The sequence below is a fragment of the Stegostoma tigrinum genome, chromosome 9 (assembly GCF_030684315.1).
Source record: "Stegostoma tigrinum isolate sSteTig4 chromosome 9, sSteTig4.hap1, whole genome shotgun sequence".
Taxonomy (NCBI): Eukaryota; Metazoa; Chordata; class Chondrichthyes; order Orectolobiformes; family Stegostomatidae; genus Stegostoma; species Stegostoma tigrinum.
In genome coordinates this window covers 34832557-34857840 of record NC_081362.1, presented here as the reverse complement: position 1 = coordinate 34857840, position 25284 = coordinate 34832557, and the positions used below count along the sequence as shown (strand labels likewise).

At 45.3% G+C, this 25284-nt stretch overlaps 1 protein-coding gene across 4 annotated transcripts in view; it reads right to left on the bottom strand.

Moving 5' to 3' along the window:
* Positions 1 to 25284, bottom strand: part of fndc1 (fibronectin type III domain containing 1) — a 336789-nt gene that overhangs the window by 163713 nt on the left and 147792 nt on the right. For all 4 annotated transcript variants that reach the window (XM_059648478.1, XM_048536000.2, XM_059648479.1 and 1 more), the window contains 3 exons: positions 1967 to 2140; positions 1600 to 1692; positions 551 to 674 (listed from right to left, as the gene is read on the bottom strand). In XM_059648478.1, coding sequence (XP_059504461.1) covers positions 551 to 674; positions 1600 to 1692; positions 1967 to 2140 — 391 coding nt within the window. The remainder of the gene's footprint in view (positions 1 to 550; positions 675 to 1599; positions 1693 to 1966; positions 2141 to 25284) is intronic.

Genomic DNA, 25284 nt, shown 5'->3' with positions numbered 1-25284 from the left:
GTGTTGTGCCGACTAGTATCCTACTAAGGTCAAGCTACCCTGCATACCCTACACTTCACTATTCTAAACTATTTGACCTTATGAAGCTGGTTCAAAAAGGCATCCCACCACATCTCCATAATCAATGATGACAGCATAACAGCATTTTTAGCTGAATAGTGGGAGGTGTAAAAATGTACAGATGAGAGTTTCAGGAACGCATGGTCTCAGATAGTTGCAGAAGGTGATGAAACAGAACAGGGTAAAACTGAAAAGGTGCAAGGATCACACAAGGTCAGAAGCTCAGCTTCAGGTCAAGTAGGTTTTGAACAAACTTTTGTGGGACTGCTGGAATTTGGCTTTGAAACCTGTTTTGAAATCATCCTAATGGACACCTAAGCATACACACGTGTAAAATGTTAACTAGAATTTTATTCTAATTGGTGTTGGATAAACGGCTGTATTTGTATTTCCAGATGCTGATTCCTTGCACATAGCCCAAGAAAGCCAGCCAAATAGGAAAGAAGCATGAGTCAGAGTACAGACTGTAATTTATTGTCAAAGTGCATACCTTTCTGAACCAGCATCATGATTCTTATTCCTTTGAAGAGCAGGATCAACCCAAATAACAAGCACCGATTGTGGACTCATAACGCGAACTGTTATGTCTCTGGGTTCATACAATTCATTATTCCCTAAAACAATAAGAGTGATGATCATCCAAAATTAATCATTGTTGTAGCAAAAATAGTTATAAAAATTTTAAGAGTGCAGTCTCAATCATCAAATACACATATTCATGATGTAAGTACAGATGTCAATGCACCCAAAGAACAGCTCTCTCTGGACTTTCCACATATTAAAGGATTAGCCTGAAAAATCAGCTAGAGAATCATCTTCAGTCCAGTGAAGGTCAACACAAACATCAACAGCACCTTGTCTGTTGAGTAGGTGCTTTACAACCTTTGATCTTTAACTTTGAATTAGCTTGTTAAATTCAAAACTTCAGATCACAACACCTATTCCCAATTTTTCAGGACACTAGGTGCAAAGATTAGTTTTACTGTTCCATTGAAATCTCCTTGAGACTCATTTTCTTTTTACCATTCTAATACCACCTGATTTTGTCATATAATTTTATCCATTTAAGTTTGGAGATCTTCCATTTTGATTTGTTTATTCATCCAACCTTCTAACACTTACACCAAACCCTTTAATCTGGCTCAGATTTGCTTGAAACCTCAAACTGCAACTGCTCCAGTTATGATCGTACACCCTTTGTTTCTCTCTGAAGATCTACTGTACTGCTTCAGTTAACCTATCCTGTCCGTTGGATGGCATCAACACTGCTCACAGCAGTCTGCTACAAATTCAAAGTGAAATTTTTATGATTTGAATTCAAATCATATAAATTTCACTTTGAAAAAGTTTCAGGCTCCAAGAATTCTCAGTTTGAAACCCATTTTTATGTAACTTATCTTGGAAAATATGTTACTTACTTATAAATACATTTATGATCACTTTTAGAGTTATGTATTTATGTCTAATATCTAACCAGTGTGGAAAAGTGTCAAGCTTCTGATGCTACTTCGTTTCAATAGGTGTTCTGATGAAACACACCTTCATGTTTTGTTGGGCTTGTTCTGTGAATAGGCTTCCTCTGCCCTAGGATATTCCTTGTCCGAGGAGATGTCCCAAACATTGATTCAGGCACTTTGGGAAGATAAGCATGAAAATACAAGAAAAGAAAGTACTGCAGCATTCATTATAATCTTCGGTATCTTCTGATCATGACAGGTTCACATTGTAAAACTGAGAAACCATAAATGATCACTGCACACATACATTTCACTAAGTTTACAACACTATGATTGAATTTCTATACCAAGATATAAAATTGAATTGACTCAACAATTGAAAGATTTCTGTAGCATCTTCAAAGCAATTTCAGTATTGGATATATTGGCATTGTAGTAAAAGAACCTACCAAGTTTTTGTACTTTACGTCTCCTTTGTTCTTTTGGATGTGGTGCATATTTCCTTCTCCTGCCAAGTAGAAAGCTTCTAGCTTGAGGGGTACGAGGTGATCTCAGTCGCGGTGAAACTGTATCAGCTGAGGGCCTGACTCGCAGATGACGAGGTCCTTCTGATACTCTCCTCTCTAAAATTAAAGAGATGGCTGGAATTAACTGCCTCCTGGTCTGCACTTAAAGTTTGCAATTATAAACTTGGATCAATATAGCTCATTTAGAATTGGACACTGCCCTATAGAGCTTCAGAAAGATAAGAGAAAGGATGCAGAGCCAAAGGAGAAGGGACAAAGGGGAAAGAGATGGATTTTGAGAACTTTCTAAAAGGGAACAAAACTGAAAAGAAAATCAGAAATAGAATTCCAGAGGGAAAGGGTCAAGGTAGCTGCTGGGGATAGGGTGATTCACCAAGATTAGAGAAAGGAAAATTAATTTTGAGCAAGGCTGTAGAACTGGAGGTGATAAGGGATTGCAGTATATATCGGTACCAATGACACTGGTAGAACGAGGGATGAGGCCTTACATCAAAAGTTCAGGGAGCTAGGCAATAGATTAAGAAGCAGGACCTCGAATGTTGTTATCTCAGACTACTGCCGGGGCCACATGCTAGCATACAGAGAAACAGGAGAATAGAACAAGTGAATGCGGGTATTAAGAGTTGGGCCAGGGGAGATCCTAAATCACTGGGACCATTTCTGGGGCAGGTATGACCTTTACACATAGTCATTACAAGACGAGAGGGAGGCCATATTGGATTTAATGCTTGGCAACGAACAAGGCCAGGAGTCAGATCTCTTGGCGGGAGAGCATTTTGGTGATAGTGATCACAACTCCCTGACCTTTCCTATAGTCATGGAGGGGGCTAGGAGCAAACGGTATGGGTAAGTATTTACTTGGAGGAGGGGGAATTACAATGTTATTAGGCAAGAACTGCGGAGCATAAATTGGGAATTGATGTTCTCAGGGAAATGTACAACAGAAATGTGGAGGTTGTTTAGAGAGCAGTTGCTGCAAGTACTGGATAGGTTTGTCCCACTGAGGCAAGGAAAGGATGGTAAGGTGAAGAAACCTTGGATGACAAGACATGTGGAACATCTAGTCAAGAGAAAGAAGGAAGCTTACTTAAGGTTGAGGAAGCAAGGATTGGACAGGGCACTAGAGGGTGACAAGGTATCCAGGAAGGAACTGAGGAATGGACTTAGGATAGCTAGAAGGAGGTATCAAAAAACCTTGGTGGGTAGGATCAAGGTGTTCTATGCTTATGTGAGGAACAAGGAGGTGGCCGGAGTGAGGGTAGGGCCAATCAGGCATAGTGAGAAGAACTTGTACGCGGAGTCACGGGAGGTAGTGGAGACCCTAATAAATACTTGACTTGTGTTCACCAGTGAAAGGGGCCTTGATGTTTGTGAGGATAGCTTGAAACAGGCAGATTTTCTCAAACAGGTTGACATTAGGAAGGAGGATGTGCTAGAAATTTTGAAAAACATGAGGATAGATAAGTCCCTTGGGCCAGACAGGATATACCCAAGGTTACTACGGGAAGCAAGGGAAGAGATTGCTGCCCCTTTGGCAATGATCTTTGCTTCCTCACTGTCCACCAGAGTAGCACCAGATGATTGGTGGGGAGCAAATGTCATTCCCTTGTGCAAGAAAGGGAATAGGGATAATCCTGGGAATTATAGACCAGTCAATCTTACTTCTGTGGCAGGCAAATTATTGGAGGGAATTCTGAGAGATAGTGTTGATGATTATTTGGAAAAGCACAGTTTGATTAGAAATAGTCAGCCTGGCTTTGAGGGGGGCAGGTCATGCCTCACAAGCCTTACTGAATTTTTTCAGGATGTGACAAAACACATTGATGAAGGCACAGTAGTAGATGAGGGGTTTCAGCAAGGCATTTGATAAGGTTTCCCATGGTGGGCTTATTCAGAAAGTAAGGAGGTATGGAATTCAGGGAAATTTAGCTGTCTGGGTACAAAACTGGTTGCCCAATAGAAGACAGTAGGTAGTAGTAGATGGCGTTATTCAACCTGGAGTTTGATGGCCAGTGGTGTTCCGCCAGAATCTGTTGTGGGACCTCTGCTCTTTGTGATCTTCATAAATGATTTGGATGAGGAAGTGAAAGGGTGCATTAGTAAGTTGGCCAATGATATGAAGGTTAGTGGAGTTGTGGATAGCATGAAGAGCTGTTGCAGCTTGCATTGGGGCATGGGCAGGATACAGAGCTGGGCAAAGAAGTGACAGGTGGAATTCAACCCAGAAAAGCGTGAAGTGATTCATTTTGGAAGGTCGAATTTAAATGCAGAACATAGAGTTAATGGCAGGATTCTTGGCAGTGTGGAGGAACAGAAGGATCTTAGGGTCCATGTCCATAGGTCCCTCAAAGTTACAACTCAAGTTGATAGGGTTGTAAAGAAGGTGTACAGTGTGTTAGCTTTCATTGGCAGGGCAAGTGAATTTAAGAGCCGCAAGGTTATGCTGCAGCTCAATAAAACCCTGGTTAGATCACCCTTAGAATAGTGTGTTCAGTTCTGGTCACCTCATTATAGGAAAGATGTGGATGCTTGAGACATGGTGCAGAGGAGATTTGCCAGGATACCGTCTAGACTGGAGGACAGGTCTTATGAGGAATGGTTGAGGGGGCTAGGGTGTTATTCATTGGAACAAAGAAGGATGAGAGGTGACTTGATCGAAGTATGCAAGATGATGAGAGGCATAGATAGAGTGGTTACCCAGAGCCTGGTTTCAGGGTGGAAATGGCTACGATGAGGGTCATAATTTTAAGGTGATTGGAGGAAAGTATAGGGGAGAAGTCAGAAGTCGGTATGAAATGTTAAAGGGTGAATATTTGTTCCGCTGACATGTAAGAAATTAGGTGCTGAGCTGTACCATGGGCACCCCTGTCTTGCAGTCAAAATGTGGTAATCTAATTATACTCTGCACTCTTAAGAAGATGAGGAACTGTCTAGAGTGGTGATTGAGAAGTGAGGAACTGCCTAGTTGTACACATTGTTTTTGGGCAGCTGACCTTTGCTTCTAATGTTAGGTGATTAAGTCATGTACTATCACCGTTGCTAGGCATATGGCTATGGGGAAGTAAAAAGTTGTACCTTGCATAAATGGCTGACTGTGATGTAAAATCCTATATAAAGGGAAGACGGTTCCTTTATCGGGGGAGGGGGCATCACTGTGCAATACGCCACATATAGCATGGAATATGTAGAGTGATCCTCTACATTTGTAAGGAAAAAGTCTCTGGCTATCCACTCTATCTATACCTCTGATCATTTTGTACTTCTCCATCAAGTCACTTCTCATCCTTCATTGTTCTAAAGAAAAAAGCCCTAGCTCTCTCAACCTTTCCTCAGAAGGCTATCCCTCCATTCCAGGAACCATCCTGGTAAATCTCCTCTGCACCTTTTCTGTAATGAGGCATCCAGAACTGGACACAAAACCTTGATTTGACTACATTTGGAGTTTTGTAAAGCTGGAGCATAGCTTCTCAGCTCTTGAACACAATCCCTCTACTAATGAAAGCTAACATACTTTACAACTCTATCCACCTGGGTGGCAGCTTTCAGGGAACTGTGGATTTGAGCCCTGAGATCCCTCTGCTCCTCCAAACTGCCAAGAATCTTTCCGTTAACCCTGTATTCTGCTTTCAAATTTATCCTTCCAAAATGAATCACCTCACACTTTTCATAGTTACAATCCATCTGCCACTTCTCAGCCCAGCTCTGCCTCCCATTAATGTCCCTTTGTAACCTAGAACAGCCCTCCACACTGCCTTATTTAAATCCATGTATACCACATCCACTGCTCTACCTTCATCTGAAGTAAGACTAACTGGCCTGTAATTCCAGGGGTTACCCCTGTACCCTTTTTTGGACAAGGGAATGACATTTGCCTCTCTCCGATGTTCCAGCACTATACCCGTGGACAGTGAGGATGAAAAGATCATTGTCAAAGGCCCTGTGATCTCTCGCCTCGTGTCCCATAGAATCCTTGGATAAATCCCATCGGCTCCGGGGTACTTCTCTATCTTCAAGTTCCTCAAAACTCCTAGTACATCTTCCTTACTAACATCCACCTCCTCTAGCCTACCTGCCTGCTTCACACTGTCCTCCCCTACAACTAGGTCCCTTTTAGTTGTGAATACCAAAGATAAGTATTCGTTAAGGGCCTCTCCTACCTCTTTTAGGCTCCGTACACAAATTCTGTTTGCAATCCTTGATTGGCCCTACCCTTTCTCTGGTCATTCTCTTATTCCTCATGTACATGTAAAAAGCCTTGGAGTTTTCCTTGATCCTTTCTGCCAAAGTTTTCTCAAGTCCCTTAGAGCTCTCCTAAGCCCTTTCTTCAGTTCCTTTCTGGCTAACTTGTATCCCTCTAGAGCCTTTTCCAATCGTTGTTTCCTAAACCTTATGTAAGCATCCTTCTTCCTCTTAACCGGTCATTCAACCTCTCGAGAACCAAGGTTCCCTCACTCGACCGCATCTTCCCTGCCTACTGGGAACGAACATATCGAGCACACACAGTATGCATTCCTTAAACAATCTCCACATTTCTCTGACAGCATCTGTTCCCATTTTATATTACCCAGTTCTTGCCTAACAGAATTATAATTACCCTTTCCCCAATTATAAACTTTACCCTGCTGTATCTATCTATCCTTTTCCATGACTATTGTAAATGTAACAGAGTTATGATCGCTACCGCCAAAATGCTGTCCTACCAACATGTCTAACAGTTGGCCCAGTTCACTGCCAAGCACCACATCCAAAGTAGCTTCTCCTCATGTTGGTCTATCTACATACTGTGTCAGGAATGCTTCCTGAACACAAAACCTGCTCCATCTAAATTATTACAACTAAAAAGTTTTCAATCAATATTTGGAAAGATAAAATCACCCATGACTGCAACCTTGTGACTTCTGCACATTTCCAATATCTGCCTTTCAATCTGCTCCTCCACTTCTGGATGTGAGTTTGCTCGCTGAGCTGGAAGGTTAGTTTTCAGACGTTTCATCACCATTCTAGGTAACATCATCAGTGAGCCTCCGACGAAGCGCTGGTGTTATGTCCCGCTTTCCATTTATCTGGTTAGGTTTCCTCGGGTTGGTGATGTCATTTCCTGTTCTTTTTCTCAGGGGATGGTAGATTGGCTCCAAATCAATGTGTTTGTTGATGGAGTTCCGGTTGGAATGCCATGCTTCTAGGAATTCTCGTGCGTGTCTCTGTTTGGCTTGTCCTAGGATGGATGTGTTGTTCCAATCAAAGTGGTGTCCTTCCTCATCTGTATGTGAGGATACGAGTGATATTGGGTCATTTCGTTTTGTGGCTGGTTGATGTTCATGTATCCTGGTGGCTAGCTTTCTGCCAGTTTGTCAAATGAGAAAAAGAACAGGAAATGACATCACCAATGCAGGAAATGACATCACCAACCCAAGGAAACCTAACCAGATAAATAGAAAGTGGGACATAACACCAGCGCTTTGTCGGAGGCGCACTGATGTTACCTAGAATGGTGATGAAACGTCTGGGAACACACCTTCCAGCTCAGTGAACCAGCTTACATCTGGAACAAAATAAAGACCCACTCTCTTGTGGACCGAGAGGAGGAGAGTGCTGTGTTGGAGGTGAAAGGAAGACGTCGGGTTGGCTGTGCACCCTTGCAACCAGTGGATCTTAATGCTGGCTTCGGCCTAACGCTGGTTCAGGGGAGCAGCCAACCTGCAACGATGGCTGCGGCAAGTGCTCGTGCCCCAGGTCAGGGGGTCCGGAACACCATCCGTGTTTCCGTGAAGAAGGTGGATGAAGGTGCACCTGTGGACCGCACCTTCTTCGTGAAGAGGGTCCTGTTGGACTGTTGTGGGTTCGCTGCTGCGGACATTTACTGCCTGCAGGATTTCCCCGGAGGAGGTTTTTACGATGTGACCTTCAGGAGTGCCAAGCTTTGCGAGCGCTTCCTGGAGGTTTTCAAGGAGAAAGGGGGTGAGGGCCCCCTCTCTGTATTGACCGCTGTCCCACTGATTGTGATGCCAGCGCAGAGGAGCCGTATGGTGACTATACACATGTACAACCTGCATGTGCCAGCAATTGATGTCCTGACCTTCCTTGGAAGGTATGTGAAGGGGGAAGGGGACCTAACTGACATCATGGACCCCTTTGGCATCTGGACCAGTAAGAGGCAGGTCAAGGTGACGCTGAGGATGGGCGTGGACGGGAATGTCGTACACCCACCATCCAGCTTCGCAATCGGCGGGAGCAAGGGCTACCTGACCTATGCAGGGCCACTTAAAGTCTGCCATGCCTGTGGTAGGTCAGGTCACGTGGTGGCCGACTGCAAAGCCACCATCTGCAGGAACTTCAGGGAGGAGGGACACCTTGCAGAGGATTGCCCACAAGACAAAAACCGCAACTTTTGCGGGGAGGTGGGCCACCTGTATGGGGCATGCCCGCAGCGGGGGACCACCTACGCCCAGGTCGCCAGCAGGGGCAATGCGGGGCCAGCACCCCCTCCCCCCCCCCCCCCCGGAGGAGAGGAAGGCACCAGGGCCCTGCAAGGACCCCACTAATGTGCAGGAGGGCCTGAGGCCAGCAAAGCACCCCTGCAGGCTCCGCTCCGCTCCACACCGCCCCCCACCCCCGACAACGCGGAGTCAATGGAGGCGGCGACAGGCGAACGAGGGGAGTGGACGACGTTCCGGAAAGCAAGGAGGAAGGTGCGTCGGCGGACCCAGGAACCGCAACCATCAGGCGGGAAGAGGCAGTTACAGGGGGGCTATAAGAGCTCCTCTGACGACGGGGATTCGGAGAGGGCCCGCCCGAAGCAGAAGCTAAAGATCTCAAGGGGGAAGGAAAGCAGCACAACGCTTCCAGGTGACGGGAGGCGTCCTGAGGCTCCCTCCGACACCCAGTCACGTGCTGCTGGGGCACTGGAGGGCCCCCCGGAACTTCCAGGCGGGAAGGAGGAAACAGCACTGACTCAGAGGCGGACTCTCCTGCCTCTGTACCCCCGACAGGGGGATGCCAATTGCAAGGCAGCACGGACGGTTTCCTGAGCCCGGACAGCGTCCAGCAGTTAGCCCGTGCAATGGGCATGAAGGGACAGATAGAGGGGCTGGACCTTGGACTTGGGGAGGGTACTGCGGTCACTGCCCACAATGGGGGTACGAGTTGCGAGCATTAATGTGCACAGCGTCAAATCCACCTCAAGATGCGTGTCCACGTTGGCCTACCTGACCACCATCAGGGCGGACCTCCTGTTTCGCCAGCAGGTACGGGAAATGGTCCGGCGCCTGGACCTGTGGGCCTTCGATCTGGTCGGCAGGGTAATGACTGTCGCTCCTCGGGCCTGACTATTCTGCTGCAGGGGCGTCACTTCATCTCTCAAGTTCAGGAGGTGGTGGGGGGGGGGCGCCTCCTCGTGGCTGATGTCACCTACAGGAACGCTCCCCTGAGGCTGATCAACGTGTACGCCCCAGCGGTACGGAGTGAGCGGTTGGCAGTCCTGCAGCGGCTTCCACCCCTGCTGGCTACGTCCAGGCCGGTCATCCTAGGTGGAGTCTTCAATTGCATCATCGATGCAGATGGAAGATCCGGCGTGGGGACAGCAGGTGGGGGGAGTCAACTGGCCGTCACGTCCAGATTCCTGATGGGCACGGTGAAGGACGCCAAGCTGCTCGACGTCTTCAGCGCCCCTGCAGATGGAGTGCAGCGGAGGTACACCTGGTCGCGGCCAGACGGGTCTATTCGCTGAAGGATAGACTTACTGTTTGTGTCACAGGCGTTCTCGGTCAGGTCCACTGGCATCGAGCCGGTGTTCTTCTCTGACCAGTGCCTCCAGCTGGCCGACTGTCACTTACAGGACGACCAGCCGGCCAGCAGGGGGATGTGGAAGCTCAACATGACTCTGTTGACCCCAGAGAATGTCGAGGAGCTTAAGAGGGAGTACGGCAGTTGGAGAACCGTGAAACCCCTCTTTGGATCTCCGGATGACTGGTGGGAGACAGTGAAGGAGAACATCAAGAGGTTCTTTGTCCTCAAGGGTGTTCGGAAGGCGAGAGAGAGGCGGGGAAAGCTGTCGTGACTCCAGAAAAGGATGCAGAACCTGCTCCTTCTGCAGTTGATGGGGGTCAATGTATCGGAGGACCTCCACGAGGTGAGGGGCCAGCAAGCCTCGCTCTTCGCCGCGGAGGCCTCCAGGATAATCTTCCGGTCCAGGGTCCGCTCTGTGGAGTGGGACGAGACGTGCTCGCGTTTCTTCTTTCAGAAGGTGCACAAAGAGAGCTCTGTGCTTAGCCGGCTGAAGGACGACGACGGCTGGGTAACGTCGTCTCGGCCCGACACTTTGAGGATCAGCAGATCCTTCTACGCCGGACTGTACGACACGAAGCCCACGGACAGCATAGCCTCCGAGTCGTTCCTGTCATCTATCACGGAGGTCTTGGACGACAACACGAGGGGGTGGCTGGACCGGCTGATATCCCTGGACAAGCTGACCAGAGCCCTCAAGTCCTTGGAGAGGAATAGGACACACGGGAGCGACGGCTTACCGGTCGAGCTGTATTCCGCTCTGTGGGGCCTGATCGGCCAGGACCTGCTGGAGGTGTACAATAGTGCACTTCGGGCAGGGGAAACATGCAAGTCCATGAGGAAGGGCATCATCACCTTCATTTACAAGAGGAAGGGGGAGAGGGAAGAAATTAAGAATTGGCGTCCCATTTCACTATTGAACGTGAACTACAAAATCCTGGCCAAGGTCATAGCCAACCGGGTCAGGTCTGTGCTGGAGTCGGTGATTCACCCTGACCAAACCTGTGCTGTGCCAGGCAGGAAGATCGCTCAGAGCCTCGCACTCATCAGGGATACGATCGCCTATGTACAGGACAGGCGGGTGGACACCTGCCTCGTCAGTCTGGACTAGGAGAAGGCCTTCGACAGAGGGTCTCTCATGCTTACATGAGGGACGTCCTCTCCAAATTGGGGCTCGGGGAGGGCATCCGCAATTGGATCTGGCTGCTCTACACCAACATTGTTAGTGCAGTCTCGATCAATGGGTGGGAATTGGACAGTTTTCCCGTCAGATCTGGAGTCAGGCAGGGCTGCCCGCTCTCTCCTGCCTTGTTCGTGTGCTGTGTGGAGCCCTTCGCCTCATCCATCAGGAAGGATGTGAGCCTGAAGGGCGTGACTAGCCCAGGCAGCGGAGGCCTTCAGGTCAAGACTTCCCTGTACATGGACGATGTTACCATCTTCTGCACCGATCGTCGGTTGGTGAGTAGACTGTTGGACATCTGCGGCCAGTTTGAACTGGCTCGGGTGCCAAAGTCAATAGGGGTAAGAGCGAGGTCATGTTCTTCGGGAACTGGGACGACTGCTCCTTCATCCCCATCACTGTCAGGACAGACTACCTGAAGGTGCTGGGTGTTTGGTTTGGTGAAGCTGGGGCGTGCACTAAGATTTTGGAGGAGCGTATCACCAAATTTGAAGCAGAAGCTGGGCAGGTGGACGCTCCGGTCCCCCTCCATCGCGGATAAGAACCTGGTTGTCAGGTGCGAGGGGCTTTGGTACTGTTGTATGTGGCGCAGGCCTGGCCTATTCCCTGGACCTGCGCTGCTGCGGTCACTCAGGCCATCTTCCACGTCATTTGGGGGTCAAGGATGGACCAGCTCCACAGGGACACCATGTACAAAGACCTGGAAAATGGGGGAAAGGACGTACCGAACGCCACCCTCGCTCTCAGTACGCAAACACCAAGTGTCACTACTTACTGAGGTTCTACCTGTCCCCGGTGTTGCGAAGGATGGGCCTGGCCTCGTTGCCGCGGAACGCTCTGAGTAGTTGGACCGTTCCGTACCACCTGTCCTTCGTGGAGAAATTTTTGAAATGAAACACCTTTGACCACAAAGCCGTCAGGCAGTGGTCAGCACGTAGTATCCTCGAGACCCTTCGGGAAAAGGAGAGGGTGGATCCCGTCGTGTGGTTCCCCACGCAGACTGCCAAAGTAGTTTGGCAGAATGCCTCATCGCCAGAACTTTCAAACAAGCACAAGGACATTGCTTGGCTGGCGGTGAGAGGGGCTCTGCCAGTGAGATCCTTTATGCATGCCCGGAATCTCTGCGCCACCGCACGCTGCCCTCGAGGTGGCTGTGGGGGGGGACGAGACTGTCGCTCACCTCCTTCTGGAGTGTGCCTACGCGCAGGAGGTCTGGAGGGGGATGCAGTGGTATTTGTCGAGGTTCGTCCCGAGCAGCTCCGTGACGCGGGACTCCGTGCTCTACGAGCTGTTTCCTGGGACGCACACAGAGACCAACATCAACTGCGCCTGGAGGACCATCAATGCCGTGAAAGACGCTCTTTGGTCTGCCCGCAACTTGCTGGTCTGCCAGCTGAAAGAACTGACCCCAACCAAATGTTGCAGACTGGTGCACTCCATGTCCAGGACTACATGCTGAGGGACACGCTAAAGCTTGGGGCAGCCCCCGCCAAGACGCGGTGGGGAAAGACCACGGTATGAAATCCCTTGTCCAGAATAGAAAAAAGGGCCCTCTCTGGTAACTGGGCCCAGCTGGCACCTTCCCCAACTGGTCAGGGGGCCAACTGGGACTGTGCGGGGTGACAACTGCCGGGGTATTTTCTTTGCTTTGTTTTTTTTCCTTCTTTGTTTGTTTTTTTTTTCCTTTTAGTTGGTGTACGTACCCCCTGGGTAACCCGGAACGGCTTGCATGACTGGGTAGGTGTAGAAATGTTTTATTTTTTGTACATCTTATGAATAAAGTATATTTTTTCAAATAAAAAAAGTGACAATGTCTGAAAACGAACCTTCCAGCTCAGCGAGCAAACTCACATCCAGAACCTCAACCTGAGCTACAAATCTTCTCAAAACTCCTCCACTTCTCTGCAATTATTAGGGTGTCTGTTAAAAAAAACCCCAACAAAGTGACTGCTCCTTTTTTTTCCTGACATCAACTCAAACTGACTCTGTAGACATATCATTCTCGAACTGCCTTTCAGAAGCTGCTGTACTAGCCCTGACTAGCAATGCCACTCCCCCTCCCTATTTTTCTTAAGCATCTAAATCTCGGAACTTCCAACAACCATTCCTGTCTCCAAGTTACCCAAGCTTCTGTGATGGCCACAACATCATAGTTCCAAGTACTGACCCATTCTCTCAGTTCAACTACCTTATTTCTGATACTTCTAGCACTTCAAACCATCCCTGTGTCCACAATTTTGCTCCATCAACTGCATTTCTTTATTAACAACCTCACTCCCTGTTGTGTCTGTTGGAAGGCTGAATGTGTCATTCTCTGAATTACAAATCCAGTTCCCCAGCCCCTGCCAAACTAGTTTAAACCATCCCATTTGGCTCAAGTAAACCTCCCTCCCAGAACATTTGTGCCCTTCTGGTTCAGGTGCAACCTGTCCTTCCTGCACAGGTCCCATCTTCCCCAGAATGTGCTCCAACCACCCACATTATGGAAGCCCTCCCTCCTACACCAGCCCTGTAGCCACGTGTTTAGCTGCAATCTCTCCCTATTTCTTATCTCATTATCACATGGCACTGGCAGTAATCCAGAGATAACTACCTTGTTTGTACCTGACTTCAACTTCCACCCTAACTCCCTGGACTTGTTTTTCACGTTCTTAGTCCTTTTTCTACCTATGTCATTGATACCGATGCGTACCATAACTGCTGGTTGCTCACCCTCCCCCTAAGGATCTTGAAGACACAGAAGCTGTACTGTTCTATGTTCTGACAGTCTGCACCTGAGCCAGAAATGAGATTAACATCCTTGCAGGAGGGTTTGCTAATGCTGTTGCGTGGAATCTTAATTGCATCAACAGTAGCAGAGGACAAGTGCTTTAGTTACTGCATAACTTAGAAAAAGAACAAAGGCAGAATAAGTTCAGCCATGTTGTGTTTCAACTGAGTAAGGCAAGGCTGGATGTCCTCTACTTTACCGTTAGGAATATTAGAGGTAAGAGTATGGATTGATAAATGAAATTGAGATTATTGTTGTCATCAAAAACATGGTTGTGGAAGGGATAAGACTGGTAACTTGATATTCCACGGTATGGGATTTTCTGACAAGAGTGGGGAGGGTGCGAAACTGGAGGTGGTGCTATTAGTTAGAGAGTCAGTCACTGCAATAACGAGGGAAGATATCTTGGAAGAATCGTCAAATGAGGCTTTGTGGGTACAGCTTTGGAATAAAAAGGGTGCAGTCACACTGTTGAGAGTGTATTCTTGGCTCCAAACAGTCAGCGAGTATTCAAGGAGAAGGTACGTAGTGAGTTCTCCAAGGAATGTAAAAATAACAATATTAGATTTCAGCCACTCAAATAAAAATGAGATCATCATAATAAAGAGTTTAGAGGGGCAGATTTCTTAAAGTATAGATGAGAACTTTTTATATCAACGCAAGAATAGTTCTACAAGATACGGTGCAGTGCTGGACCTCATTCTGGTGAATTAAGTTGCACAGGTGTTCGAGGTCACAGTGGAGGAACATTTTAGTGATAACAACCACTAATACGTATATTTTCAGTTTGTTATGGAAAAGGAAAATGGTAGTCTGCATAAAAAGGGTTTTGGATTGGGCTAAGACAGAATCCGTTAAATTAAAGCAGGATCTGGCCAACACAGAATGGGAACAGCTATTTGAGATAAATCTACAACAGAACAGTGACAGGCATTCAAAAAAGTACTGGGGACAGTACCGGCCCAAACTATTCCCTTTTTATACATTCAGGCCATTTGCCTGTGACTTTTGAATACTGCCCTACTGATTGAGAATCTATTTAACTCAGCCTTATAAATACCACAAGAACTTTTCCCCCACAGCTCTAAATGGCAAGGAATTCTAAAGACTCACAACCCTCAGAAAAGAAATTCTTCCTCATCTCAGTCTTAAATAGGTGCCCCTGTATTCTGAGACTGCGCTTACTGGTCCCAGATTCTACCATGAATTGAAACATCCTCTCAGCATTTACCCTGTCTAACCTCTTCAGAACCCTACATGCTTCCATGAGATCACCTCTCATTCTTCTAAACTCCAATGTGTCCTAAATTAAAACCAAAAAAACTGCGGATGCTGTAAATCAGGAGCAAAAACAAAGTTGTTGGCAAAGCTCAGCAGGTCTAGCAACATCTGTGGAGGGGAAAACAGGGTTAACGTTTCGGGTCCAGCGACCCTTCCTCAAACCCTTCTGAGGAAGGGTCACTGGACCTGAAGTATTTAAGTCTGTTTTCTCCTCCACAAATGCTGCCAGATCTGCTGAGCTTGGCCAGCAACTTTGTTTTTATTCCCAATGTGTCCTAACCGGTTTAGCCTTTGCCCATGAAGCAATTGCTCTATACTGGGATTATCCTAGTGAGCCTTCTTTGAACTGCCTCCAATGAAACGCTCTATTTCCTTAAATAAGTTGGCAAAACTGCTCATAGTACACCAGATGTGGTCTCACCAGCACCATGTACAGTTGTAGTAAAACTTTCCTACTTTTAGATTCAGACTCCCTTGAAATAAGGGTCAACATTCCATTAGCATGCATTCCTTAATGCTTGAAAGGCCAAGGCAAAGTTTCTTTTCAGAACATCGAATGAGCCAGAGAATGAAGTGGATCTGCAGATGACAGACAGCTCTGAGGTAGCGCATGAATTTGCAAGGTTGATAATGTCTTAATGAAATTTTGTAGCTCGGGTTGTGGGTGCAGTTGTTCGTTAGCTCAACAAGTCCAAGTAGCCCTCATCCACAACTGATCACCTCTGGAAAAACTGGATCAAACATGACCTCCCATTATCAAAATCATGCTGACTGCTCTTACTTAATTCCTGCCTCTCAGAATGCAGATTAATTCTGTCCCTCAGAAGTGATTCTAACAGTTTTGCCACCACTGAGATTAGACGGCGTGTGGTTGCCTGGTTTATGCCTTGCTCCCTTTTTCAAAAACAGTATCACATTGACAGGCCTCCAGCATATCTCGTGGTCAGAAAGGAATTGGACATTTTTGCAAGTGCCCCTGCTATGTCCTCATTTGCCTCATTGAACGATCTGGAATATCTGTCGTTCATCCAGGAAATTTAAATTCTACTTTTAAACCTGCCAGATCATTCAGAACATCCTCTCGCTCTATGCTACCCTTTTTAATTGCATCACAGTCCTTCTCCCTAACTATTATACCCATTTAATCCTTCTAACTGGTGCACATTGACCCAACATATTCATTGGTTAGAAACCTACCTATATCCTGTAGCTTATGCACAAATTACCGCTGTGGACCTGAATGTGCCATATTCTTTCCCTTATTACTCTTTTACCCTTAATGTACTTACCTACCAGTGTACTTCCATGTCCCTTTTAGGTTTCCTAATCTCCCGTTTAAATTCCCTCTTGCACATTCCATACCAGTTCTAAGTGGTTAAATTTGCAATTATCATATTGGAATATGTGGTAGAATCAGAGGATTGATTCAGAAATTTGAGGATTTGTAAAATAAATGTGTCGACCAATGATCTATGAAGTTCAACACAAAGGATAGAAAAGTAAATACAACACTTAATTATTTCACAGTGAGTTGAAACAAAAACGAAACCAGGAATCCAGTTCAGATTCTGACGCATTCTAGGTTAGCATTGCTGCCTCACAGTACTAGGGATCCAGGTTTGATTCCACCCTTGGGTGAGTGTCTGTGTGGAGTTTGCACATTCTCTGTGTTTTCATGAGTTTCCTCGGAGTACTCCAGTTTCCACCCACAGTCCAAAGATGCACGTTAGGCAGATTGGCCATGGTAAATTTCCCAGTGTTCAGGGATGTGCAGGTGGTTTAGCCATGGGAAATGCAGGTTACAGGGGATCAGGTAGGGAAGTGTGTCTGAGTGGGATGTTCTTCAGAAGATCAGTAATGGACTTGATGAGCTGAATAGCCTGCTTTCACACTGTTGGAATTCTAGGATTCTAGTCAATACACCACAGCAATCAAGATCTACAAAGTGTTAAACTAAATCTGAACTTTATGAATATAAACCAGAGGAAGTTATGATCAAAATGCACAAGGTCCACTCAGACTACACCTAGAGTACTGTCAATGAAAATGTGGATGCATAATGAATGCTAGTTTCTGCACAAGACAAATGCGGTCCCTGCCAAAATGATAATTACCTCAATGAGCCTGGATGAACATTTAACTTCCACTGTCTTTAGTTCAAGCAGTGAAACTTAGCCTACTGGGAGCCAAATTTAACTTAATATAGCACATTATTGTAGGATTGAGCAAAAATCGCCCATATTCTAAAATACTAGACCAAAACCCAGAACTTTTCAAAAATAAAACTTTTGAAAGTAAAGAAAAAGGCAGCTGGGCAATGCTCTGGGAAAAATGCACACACATAGGGATGGCTGCCTGGAACCATTATTTGACACGAAAATCTATTTCATACCTCTATTCTTAAAAAAAATTAAATCACACTTAACACTCTAGACTGAAACTTTTACCCTTCAGGCTACCCAAACACAGACATTATGGAGCCTGTATAGATACCAAGGTTTTCAACTTCAATCAATATTTATGCACAGAGATACTGGACATTCCAATTAATCAAAATACATTCACACCTACTCTTAACTATCAGGAAGCCAATTGCCTTAAAGGGGACACCAGTAACACAACGGCAAGTGCAGATTGGGCATGAAGATAACAAGCCCACTATTAGTACAACTGGAGGCCCCAATCTCACAACAGGAGATTCACCCCATGAGCTGTCCACACAGCTACCAACAGGAGAGGATCCGAAAGAACTACTACCCTGACCGCAATCCCCACAGCCTTCTCCAGAAGACGGATCATGACAACAATCCTGAAACCTACCCAACTTCTTTAAAAGGCAGCAATGGAACCAGACAAGCATTAGTATTCTACGGCTCGAAGACAAACTCTTGCACACAGAAACCCACTTTCTCACTATAGTCGCTGTTTACCTTGTCCTTATCATCATCTCATCAAAATACTAAGTCACCATGACTCTGTCCCCTCTACTCACTAGAGATCCTTTGTTTGTTATTGTCCAGTGGGGAAACATCACATATAGGCAAGCAATTAGACAATTCCAAACATGACATTTTATTTACATCCAGCAGAAGCAAACACAATGCAAACCAAATGCAAATCACAATCAATAGTGATTTGACAGTCCAGGATTGTCTTCTATTTGAACTGGGTGTCATTCAGGTCCTGTCTAGCTTACAGTGCCCGAGTTTAGCTATATCATGCACAAGGAGGGTACCCCTCTCCAAATTTCTTGCCCTCCTTTTTAAATCACTCAAGGTTTTTGAGAAGATTTGTAGCTTGGGTTGTTGATGCAGTTGTTGACTTGCTCACTGGAGTTGGTAAGTTTGCTCACAAACATTTTGTTACCATACTAGGTAACATCATCAGTGCGCTTCCGGTGAAGTGATGGTGTTCTGTCCCACTTGCTGTTTACGTGTTTCAGTTTGCCAGGGTGGGTAGTATCACTGCTGGATTTGTTTCTCAGTGGTTGGTATATAGGGCCCAGTTCTACAAGTTTGTTAATGGATCTCCGGTTTGAGTGCCAGGCCTCTAGGAATTCTCATGCATGTCTTTGCTTGGCTTGTCCTGGGACGGCCACGTTATCCCATTCAAATTGGTGTCCCTCTTTGTCCATCTGTATTCAAATGATTTATAGTTGGTCATGTCTCTTAGTAGCTAGTTGATGTTCATGAATCCTGATGGCTAGTTACATGCCCTATGTAATGTTTTTGCAGTCTTTGCATTGCATCTTGTAAATAATGTTGGATCTGTTAGTTGTGGTTGTCAGATCCTTTATTCTCATCTGTAGCTGTCAGTTTGTGGGCTACCATAAGTCCAAGGGGGAAGAGTAATTTGGTGGTCATTTCAGGTATATCTTTAATGTATGGTAGATAGCAAAGCCAAGAAAGAACACCTATACTGTGTCTTTAGAAACAAGAGTTACCGGAAAAGCGTAGTGTGCCAATACCCACACAACAGAAAGACACAACACGTCTAGAGACACTAGTCACCCTACCATACAAATCCAGAAGTGATGTCATCTGCCCCTGCAAACTGAGACACATAAATAGCAAGTGGGGCAGAACATCAATGCTTCATTGAAGGTGCACTGATAATGTTACCCAGCATGGTGGCAAAACATTTGTGAACAAACTTACCAGCTTGGTGAGCACGTCACCAACCACTTTAAACAACAATCTCCTTTCTCCCAGTTCCTCAGCATCTATCACATCGTTTCAATGCCTATACAATTTGTGTAGCTTACGGGATGCCAGATAATGCAGCACACACTGTCTGGACTCTACCAGAAGGTTCCCTCAAGCAATGAAACCACATTTTCAGCTGCCTATTGTCTGCTCAACCGCAGCTCTGATTAGAACATGGGTACCAGCTTAAAGGTGACACACCTACCAAGTGATTGATACATTACATCAAAAAGGAAGTGCTTGCTGTGCTCCGTGTTCTTTCTCATCCCATATCCACAGTCAATTATTAATGTTATTGTTGCATTCATTACAGTCATTTTAAAGTCATTGCCACTAACTTCTGCGTCATTAAGATACCAATTTACAAGCACCAACGGCACAGTGATAATTGTCTTTCAATAGCATTTGAACCCTAAGCATGTTCACTGTGTTAATTGCAAATGAATGAAGAAATAATTACAACTAAAGTTAAATAGCCAGAATTTTCAAATCCATGCTTCATATATTTGCCCATATATTGCCCAAATATCATGATGCTTAGCAGACGACAACCCATGCTTTTACTCAAGGTGAAACTCACTCCACTCACCCTGGACATTGTCCCATCCATTTTTCAGTTGCATTTCACATTTACAGAAAGACAAATGGTGGGTGGAATGTTGACAACAGGCGCCACCTGCACCAGATACCCTTCCACAGACTCCATATCGCCTTTGGATTTGCTCTACCATGGGAGCCCACTTTCACCCATTCCTCTTATGTGGAGATGGACCACATTGAAATTTGACTCCGATTGTTCTCTGTTCCCTTTCAACTCCAATGAGACCTACCCTGCCTTTTCTTTGCTCCTGTGGGATTTACAATGCTGATCACTGCCAATATCCCCCTTCCCATGGCTTACCAAGCACTCCAATGCCTGCCTCCCAAGTACCTGGATTACCTGACCCGATCATGTCCTTATTCACACCTCTACATCTGCCTCTTCTTTCCCAACCCCAGGCTCAACCTTCCCAGCCCAATGATGCCTGTGTTCCTCTTTGAAATTCCCTCAAAGATCCATGTATGGATTTCCCAAGACTGTGTTTGCCTCAGACCTCTGAATAATTTCAACAGACATCCACAAACATGACTGAACAGGCCCTGACTGCTGCCTTTGTAGCTCCCAGATGAACAGTATATCATTTCCCTGACTGATTGTACTGCTCCTTCAGGACTGACCATTGCCCACTCCTTAGACTGCAGTTGCAAATACCCTCAGACTGTAAGCAGCCCAAGTAGACAATATGGTTTTGTGCAGGGAAGGTCCAGTCTTACCAAACTTAATAGAATTATTTGAGGACGTGACAAAGTTGATCGATGAGGGAAAGGCTGTAGATGTCATATACATGGACTTCAGTAAGGCGTTTGGCAGGCTGATGGAGAAAGTGAAGTTGCATGGGGTCCAGGGTGTGCTAACTAGATGGATTTAAAAAAAAACTGGCTAGGCAACAGGAGACAAGAGAGTATTAGTAGAAGGGGTTTTCTCAAATTGGAGACCTGTGACCAGTAATGTTCCACGGAGATCTGTGCTAGGACCACTGTTGTTTGTGATATACACTAAATGATTTGGAGGAAGGTACAGATGGTCTGATTAGCAAGTTTGCAGATGACACTAAGATTGGTGGAGTAGCAGATAGTGAAGGGGACTGTCAGAGATTACAGCGGAATACTGACAGACTGGAGAGTAGGGCAGATAAATGGCAGATGGAGTTCAATCTGGGCAAATGTGAAGTGATGCATTTTGGAAGATCTATTTCAAGAGCAAACTATACAGTAAATGAAAAAGTCGTGGGGAAAATTGATGTTCAGAGAGATCTGGGTGTTCAGGTCCATTGTACCCTGAAGGTGGCAACGCAGGTCAATAGAGTGGTCATTGCTTTCCTTCACTGACGGGGTATTGAGTACAAGAGTTGGCAGGTCATGTTACAGTTGTATAAGACTTTGGTTCGGCCACATTTAGAGTACTGCATACAGTTCTGGTCGCCACATCACCAAAACAATGTGGATGCTTTGGAGAGGGTGCAGAGGAGGTTCACCAGGATGTTGCCTGGTATGGAGGGCACTAGCTACGAAGAAAGGTTGAGTAGATTAGGATTATTTTCATTAGAAAGATGGAGATTGAGGGGGGACCTGATTGAGGTCTATAAAATCATGAGGGGTGTAGACACGGTGGATAGCAAGAAGCTTTTCCCCCAGAGTGGGGAACTCATTTACTAGGGGTCATGAGTTCAAAGTGAGAGGAGGAAAGTTTATGGGAGATATGCGTGGAAAATTCTTTAGGCAGAGGGTGGTGGGTGCCTGAACACGTTGCCAGCGGAGGTGATAAATGCAGACATGATAGTGTCTTTTAAGATGTATCTGGACAGGTACATGGATGGGCAGGGAGCAAAGGGATACAGACCCTTAGAAAATAGATGACATGTTTAGACAGAGGGTCTCGATCAGCACAGGCTTGGAGGGCCGAAGGGCCTCTTCCTGTGCTGTAATTTTCTTTGTTCTTTGCTCTTTGAACACTGACTGTCATGTGGCCCTGGAGTAAATGAAGACCATGTCTTAACTGACAGTACCAGGATTCCAAGGACAGAAACTGTCCGTTGACTGAACGGAGGACTATTTCCCAAACATTACCTGACATTGCATTTATTCATCCAAATGGCACAATGCATTTGTCAAACAGGCAGCTGGCACGTGCTCTGGGTAATAGAAGGATACCTTGGTGTGCCGTACAGCAGAATATCACTTGTTTGCACCTCCCCCACCGAGACAAACTGCTACTCACAAGCATGACAAACAGCTTGTGTGTATGCATGACAGACTACATCGATATGGCAGTTCTGATAGCCTATAGGCACTGGCTAAAGCACCAGTGCAAATGGAAACTGTCTACATCAGACTCGGCGGTCACAAGCTAATAAGTGCATCACTGACACATCTCTGCAGTTGGTCAAGGAAGAATCATCAGAAGATCAAATACCTGATTCAGCGTGTCCAAACTCTGGGACTAGAATTGGACCAGCTTCTTGACTAACTGGATTCTATCCTCAGCCAAGCAAATGTTCGTTCTTTTTGACTTTCACACTTTGCCATTTTCATACATCACATGCAGTGCATTTACCACAAAAGATGTGGGCATATGCTATAGCTCGGACACTGATAGTTACTTTTTATGTGTTCCCCAGTGCCACAAGCTGCCTGCATTTCTTTCAGCATTTAAAAGCAGACTAAAACATTGACACTGATGCCTCAAACTTAGTTCTAAAGACCTTGGGTGCTACAATACAGGTTCAGTTTGGTAGATGCCAGACTTCATGTCTGTGCTAAATATCATGCATATCTAAAGGCGATGCCTTGCTGTCTCTCAGCTCAAAATGACCTGTCACAGGCATGCAATTCCTGGCTCTCCTTCTGCTCTAAAGCATATACTCAATACCCTAAAGTCATATGAATTTTCTTACAGCATTTGTTATCTTTGTACCCATAGGGATTTCTTTAGAATCTAGTGAGTTCTGAAACGTCAAAACTAATGCAATAATTATTCATTAATAATTACAAATTAGATCAACAGGTTCAGGGGTTTTGTCAGCTCTTAGTCTCATTGTTTCTTCAGTACTAGTTTTTATTCGAATAACTTCTTTCATGTTCCTTCTTCACGCTATAGCATTAATTTCCCACTATTTCTGTGCAGATATTTTCCCCTTTCAACTTTAAGACAAAGTCAAATTATTTGCCTGTTATTCTCTTATTTTCAATTATAGATTATCCTGTTTCTGCCTCCAAGCGTTTATTTCCTCCATTTATTTTCCTTCTTACATACCTATAGAAGCTTTCACAATCTTGGTCTCCACTGATTTGATATTCTAGCGCTTCTATTAATTATTTGATTATCATTTGCTGAATTCTGAAGTCCTTCCAATCCACATGCTACCAAAGAGTAGGAAGCCTTATACAATTTCTATTTTAAGCTAATAATATCTTTAACTTCTTATGATGTTTTATATTCATTAAGGGAACATGTTTATTGCAAATTGAGTTAATTATTTAAATGCTTGCCCTCACTTACTTTCTATCATATTTTTATCAATGTACCTTATAAGCTTCTCACAGTTCATACCAACACATTTTGTCTTTTCCTTCAGATTAAGACTCTAGTTTTGGACTAAACTAAAGTCATGTTCAAACGTGGTTTGATTCACACATGCTGTGGCTACTTCGAGGAGTCTATTCACTGCACAATATCAGATCGAAAATAATCTATTCCTTTGTTGGTTCTTTAATATATTGTTCCAGAAAATTTACCCTGGACAGGTACATGGATGGGCAGGGAACAAATGGACACAGACCCTTAGAAAATAGATGACAGGTTAGACAGAGGATCTCAATTGGCGCAGGCTTGGAGGGCCGAAGGGCCTGTTCCTGTGCTGTAATTTTCTTTGTTCTTTGTTAATACAACTCATAATCTTATCCACTTTTATTGAGTACCTCTCAACCTCCCCTGCTCCAAAGGAAACAACCCAAGCTTATCCAGCCTTTCTTCATAGCTGAAAAGCTCCATCCCAGGCAACATCCCTCTGCACCCCCTCCAGTACAATCACATGCTTCCAATAGTGTATTGACCAGAACTGCATACACTATGCCAAATGCGGCCTAATCAAAGTCCTGTACAGCTCCAATACAACTTCCCAGCTCTTATAATCTATGCCACGGCCTCCTCCTGTCAATCACCTGGCTAATCTTTTTGTCAACTTATTTACCTATCCCTCCATAGTCTCACTGATATAATTTATAAATGTCATGGACAATGAGGAATCCAGAATTCCTGTCATATACCACTTCATATCGGGCTCCAGTCATAGAAACAACGTTCTGTCTCTCGTCACTAAAATAACAGAATCTCTACAGTGTGAAAGCAGGTCATTTGGCCCATTGAGTCCACACCTGTGAGGACCTCAGATCCACCCCCACCCTATTGCATTCACCCTGCATTTTCCATGATGTAGAACTTCAAAAGACATCGACAACTTATTAGAATGGATAGATAGGTAGCAGATGAAATTCAAATGTGGAGGAGAGTAAGACAAAATATTTTTGTAGAAATAACATGGGGATATAGCAGAAAGTAAAATACACTATGCTAAAGGATATACACAACCTGCATTTCTAGTATTTAAAAGGGGCAGCATGGGTGCTCAGTGGTTAGCACTGTAGCCTCACAGCACCAGGGGCCCAGGTTCGATTCCAGCCTCGGGCGACTGTCTGTGTGGAGTTTGCACATTCTCCCCGTGTTTACGTCGGTTTCCTCCAGGTGCTCCGGTTTCCTCCCACAGTGCAAAGATGTGCAGGCTAGGTGGATTGGCCATGCTAAATTGCCATTGTGTTCAGGAGTGTGTGGGTTATAGGGGGATGGGTCTGGGTGGGATGCTTCAAGCAGCGGTGTGGACTTGTTGGGCCGAAGGGCCTGTTTCCACATGGTAGATAATCTAATCAAAAAAAGTGGCAAGAGAAAAATTATGGTTAATAAAGCATACAGGATCCTAAGCTTTATCAATTAGGGTTTAGAGTACAAGAGTGTGGTGGCTGTGTTGAACTGTATGAAATACTAGTTAGACCTATTCTCTACATGAAAAATGCAAACAGTGGTTGCAGAAGACATTTTTTATGAGAATGGTAACAGGGATGAGAAGCTTCAGTTGTCAAGACAGATTGAAGTAGTTAGGATTGCTTTTCTTGCAGAGTAGAAGGTTAAGTGAAGATTTGTTTGGAGTTTTCAAAATCATGAGGGAACTGGACAGAACAGACAGAACAGAAACTGTTCCTGATCGTAAAGGATCAAGAACCAGAGGACACAGCTTTAGAGTCATTTTCAAAAGAAACAAAGTGCAAGCCAAAAAAGCATTTTCATACAGAGAGTCATTTGAGACTTAAATGCATTTCCTGGAAGTGTGTGGAAGCAGATTCAATTGAAGTATTCAAGAGGGCATTAAAT